At 46.2% G+C, this 5,000-nt stretch overlaps 1 protein-coding gene across 1 annotated transcript in view; it reads right to left on the minus strand.

The window, feature by feature from the left end:
- Positions 1–5,000, minus strand: part of LOC119580550 (neurotrimin-like) — a gene marked incomplete at its 5' end in the record, with an annotated part of 74,261 nt that overhangs the window by 66,528 nt on the left and 2,733 nt on the right. Inside the window, one exon of the mRNA XM_037928666.1 lies at positions 4,306–4,513. Within this exon, the coding sequence (XP_037784594.1) occupies positions 4,306–4,513 (208 nt within the window). The remainder of the gene's footprint in view (positions 1–4,305; positions 4,514–5,000) is intronic.

The following is a 5,000-nucleotide window of genomic DNA, read 5'->3' on the forward strand; positions in this document are numbered from 1 at the left end:
AAGAAAAAAGGAAGAAGAGAAGAAGAAGAAGGAGGAATAGGAAGAAGAAAAGAAGAAGAAGAAGAAGAAGGAAGAATAGGAAGAGGAGAAGGAAGAGGAGAAAGAGGTGAAAGCAGTACGGGGTACGGAGGAATAGGGTACGGAGGAATGGGGTTGGGGGTGGGGTGGGGGGTGGGGGGTTAAGGATGATGTGGACAAAGTTTTCCGCGATGGATTGAACCACTTACTCGAGCGGAGCGCCACCGCCGCAGACGACCCGCCGCTCGCTGATCAACCCGACTGACTTATACGGCCCCGTAAAACTTTTCATTCGGACGCGGCGAGGAAAAGTTTCGAGGCGGGGTAGGGAGTCGGGTGGGGGGGTGGGGGGGGGGGGGAGGGAGGGAGGGAAGGGAGGGGAGGGGGGTGAAAAGGGAGGGAGGGAGGGAGGGGGGTGAGAAGGAAGGTAGGGAGGGAGGGAAGGAAGGGAGGGGAGGGGGAGGGAGGGGAGGGGGATGAAAAGGGAGGGAGGGAGGGAGGGAAGGGGGAAAGGGAGGGAAGGGAGGGAGGGAGGGAGGGAGGGAATGTGGGAAAGGAGGAAGGGGTGGAAGGGAGGGAAGGGGTAAGGGTGTGAGTGGGGAAAGGAGGATGAAAGGAGGGAAGTAGGCGAAAAGGGAGAGAGGGGGAAAGGGAAAGAGAAGGGGAAGGGGGAAAGGGAGAGAGGGGGGAAGGAGGGAAGGGAAGGGGAAGGGAAAGGGGGATGTAGATGGACAAGAGAAAAGGGAAAGGAAGGGAACGGGGAAAGATGCGGGTGGACGGGGGGAAAGGAGGAGGATGGGGGATAAGGGTTAAATAGTGAGGAAAGGAGAGAGAGAAAGAGGGAGAGAGAGAGAGAAAGAGAGAGAGAAAGAGAGAGAGAGAGAAAGAGAGAGAGAGAGAGAGAGAGAGAGAGAGAGAGAGAGAGAGAGAGAAAGACAAAGAGAGTAAAAAAAAAAAAAAAAAAAAGAGAGAGAGAGAAAACAGAAACAGAGTAAAACAACAAACAACAAAGACTCCCCCCCCCAAAAAAAAAAAAAAAAAAAAAACTAATAAACTCAAAAAGACGGGAAACGTCCTACAACGTCTCGCTCACATGACACCACCCCACTGCTTACACTCAATATCTTCTCTCAAGACGCATTCCTTCCTACATGCTATGAGCGATATGGCTTGAAAAGGGGAATTTCAGACCCAAACACGTGAGTCGTAAGTGGCTGTATGGCGCCTCTGAATCACCATGAAAAATGAAGAATATAAATCACCTCTGTTGTTGTGAGCGTAAAGTGATAGTGGAAAAAAATGCATAGAAAATTAAGTGTGATGAATGGGTGGTAGGAACGATAAAAAGAGAGGGTGATGTCGATAATGATGATAATGAAAATGATGATGATAATGTAGTAATGGTGATAATAATGATGAAAATAACAATGACAATAAAAATGATAATAATAATAGTGATGATGATTATAATGATGATGATGGTGATAATGATGATGATGATGATGATGATGATGATGATGATGATGATAATGATAATAATAATTATAATGATAATCATTATAATAATAATAATAATAATAATATTGATAATGATAATACCAATAAGGATTATGATAATGGTAAATGATGAAAATATTAATAAATATACTACTACTGGTACTACTGATAATGATGAAAATATAAATCATGATAATGATAATGGTGAATATGATAATAATAAGAATGATAATAATAATGAAATTATTATTATTATAGTTATTACCGTTAATGATGATGATAATGATAAATGTGAAAAGAAGATAATAATGAAAACGATTCTGGTGGTAACTTAATATAAAATGTAAAGAAAATATATCAAGTACATTGCAATAATAAACCCTGAACTTGAGCCATGTTAAGTCTTTGGCTACTACAGCCATCGGGTACACCAAACAGTTTTACTTCTTTTGAGGAATATAACGGTGGCAAATATAACTTCCTCGGTATCTGTGGGATACTTTTAAACGGGAAACCCTGTCAGCTGCTGAGGAGTGCCTTGGGGTCCGACCTCGGCGAAGGAGGCGTGTTGTCTCAGTCGAGACGCTGAACACTATAGAGATGAGTCGTGTTGCCAGATTGGATGGGAACCATGTCTTGCACAAGGAGCTGTGTTGCTCTGCTAGGGCCTCTTTGAGAATGGACCAAGAAAGTTACGTGAGGGGCATCGCGGAGGAGTTGGAAGGTCATTTTGCCCAAAATGACCTTCGACCTGCTTTCCGAGCCCTGAGGGAAAACTGGTCCATCTCTCAGTTGGGCTCGGTGAGGATAGAGGATGGTCGCGATGTGTCAGAGCCGGGTGAGTACAAGGCCCGCTGGGTTGAGTACTTTGAGCAACTGTATAGGGTAGATCCCCCGAGTTCACAACTCCCTCTGGCTGGCACACAACCACTAGTGGCTGATCCACCAATCAGTGAGGTACCATCTTCCACCGAAGAGGTGATAAGGGCGGTCTCTAGGCTGAAGAGTGGAAAGGCTTCTGCTGTCTGGGGGATTGCTGTGGAGTTGTTGAAGGCGGGTGGAGAAGCCATGATCTGTGGCTTGCATGCAGTCCTCCCTGCCGTTTGGGAGACTGGTACCATTCCTCCTGACTGGAAAAGGGAATTGGTCATCCCTCTCTGGAAAGGGAAAGGGGACCAAAGGGACTGTGGCAACTACAGAGGTATTACATTGCTCAGCATACCAGGCAAGGTCCTCTCTCATCTGCTGTTGGCGCGAGTGTGTGACCACCTTTTTATGAGCACAGAGACCTGAGAAGTCTGGTTTTACACCCAAGAAATCAACTGTAGACCGTGTCTTAGCGCTTCGTGTCCTTGTGGAACGCCGACTTGAGTTTCAACAAGGTTTACTTGCAGGTTATGTTGATCTCAAGAAGGCTTTCGACTGGAGCCTACTGGGTCTCCATTGGATCCCCCCTGGGGTTATTGGTTTTCTGTCTGGTCTGTATACAGATACCAAGAGTGGTGAAAGTGTGTGTGTATGGGGGGGGGGGGTATCTCCGCCTTTTTCACGGTGTTTGCCAGGGTGAGGCAGGGATATGTCCTGGCCCCAGCCATTTTCAATACTTGTATGGACTGGATACTTGGCCGTGCCGTGAACCGAAGCTCCTGTGGGGCATCAGTTATTAACTTCGAGGTCATGGACCTTGACTTTGCCGATGATGTAGTTATCCTAGTGGAGACATTGGAAATAGCTCTCGAGACGCTGCATGAGGAGGCGAAGCCGTTGCGACTCTTGGTCAACTAAACCAAAACCAAGGTTCAAGAATTTGGAGACTTGTTGGATGTCGATGTTTAGTCTGTGCATGTCTGTGGTGAGAACGTTGAGATCTTGGATAGCTTCACTTATCTTGGGAGTATAGTATAGAGCGATGAGGTTCTGACCGGGAAGCCACTCGACGACTCGGTCTGGCCTACGGCGTAATGGACTCAATAGGAGTATTTGGCACTGTCAGTATTTGATTAGGAGGACTAAGATCAGGCTCTTAAGAGCGCTGGTGGTCCCGGTCTTACTCCACGGGTGTGAGTCCTGGACACTGAACAGTGCTCTGAAGGCACGACTTGACTCCTTTGGTACTAAGTGTCTTCACAGAATCATGGGGTATACCTGGAGGGACCATGTGTCCAATCAGAGGATACTCCGTGAGATGATTCAAGACCTATTACCAGTCTGATACGAGAGCGCCAACTTCAGCTCTATGGGCATGTGACTCATTTTCCTGAGGATGATCCGACTTATAGGGTCATCTCGGAGAGGGTTGAACCAGGTTGGAGAAGACCAAGGGGAAGGCCACGGAACTCTTGGCTGAAGCAAGTCGACCAGATCTGCCAAGATGTGCTGGGTGTGGGATGGAATGCTTCATGGAGGCTTGCTCGGAGGGACCCCAGGAGGTGGAGCCAAAGGCTGGGCGCAGCAAAGCACAGCCATGCTTTATACCCCCTTATGATGATGATGTGATGAAACTGTCACTGAGGAGGTGTTGAATGCTCTACAGTGGTTTACTTGTCCCTTGTACGTTTCTTTTTTTTCTTTTCTTTTTTCTGTTGCTCTGTTACGATATCAGAACCTAGTCATAAAACAACTTTTTTTTTCTCCTACTGGCTTTCCCATGTTCATCATGGGTCGCCGGTGCGGATGAACAGATAAACAAGGAAAAAAAATCTCCACACACCCTTAATAAGCGGATAGATAAAGATAATAATGATAACACTTCAAAAAAAAAAAAATGTAGAGCAATTAAATAAATCTCACCTTGCACATCGAGGTACCCGACCTGGTTGATCATCGGGTCAGAGTTCACTTGGCACATATACTGACCGCGATCGCTGGATCTGACGTCGGAGATCTTGAGGTACCAGTGCTTGTGGTCGTTGCGAGCCAGGGAGAAGCGGGGGTTTTTGGTGATGATGGTGTGGTGGATGGTCAGGATGGTCTGCGTCTCGACGAACACCCAGGCCACCTGAGAAAGAGAGAATGAACAGGTAATACGTCGAATAGGATGATGATTAGAGGAGGTAAGAGAAGACAAAATAGTCTGATACCTGAGAAAGAGAGAGTGAACAGAAGATATGTCGAGAAGGATGATAATTAGAGGAGGTCAGAAAATACACAATGGTCTGCGTCTGTACGAAGATCCAGGTCACCTGAGAAAGTGTGAATACACGGAAGATATGTTGAGAAGGATGATAATTAGAGGAGGTAAGAAAATACACAATAGCTTGCGTCTGTACGAAGACCCAGGTCACCTGAGATAGAAAGAATAAATAGGAGATACGTCGAGAAGGTGAAAGAAAGAAAATACACAAAGGCTTGCGTTTATATGAATATCCAAGCTACCTAAGAGGGAGAGGATAAACAGGAAATACATCGAAAAATCAAGATAATGATAATCCGAAGATGCAAGATAGAGACACACAATAATCTACGCATGGGACGAAGACCGAACC

The sequence above is a fragment of the Penaeus monodon genome, chromosome 14, assembly GCF_015228065.2.
Source record: "Penaeus monodon isolate SGIC_2016 chromosome 14, NSTDA_Pmon_1, whole genome shotgun sequence".
In the NCBI taxonomy this organism is placed as follows: domain Eukaryota; kingdom Metazoa; phylum Arthropoda; class Malacostraca; order Decapoda; family Penaeidae; genus Penaeus; species Penaeus monodon.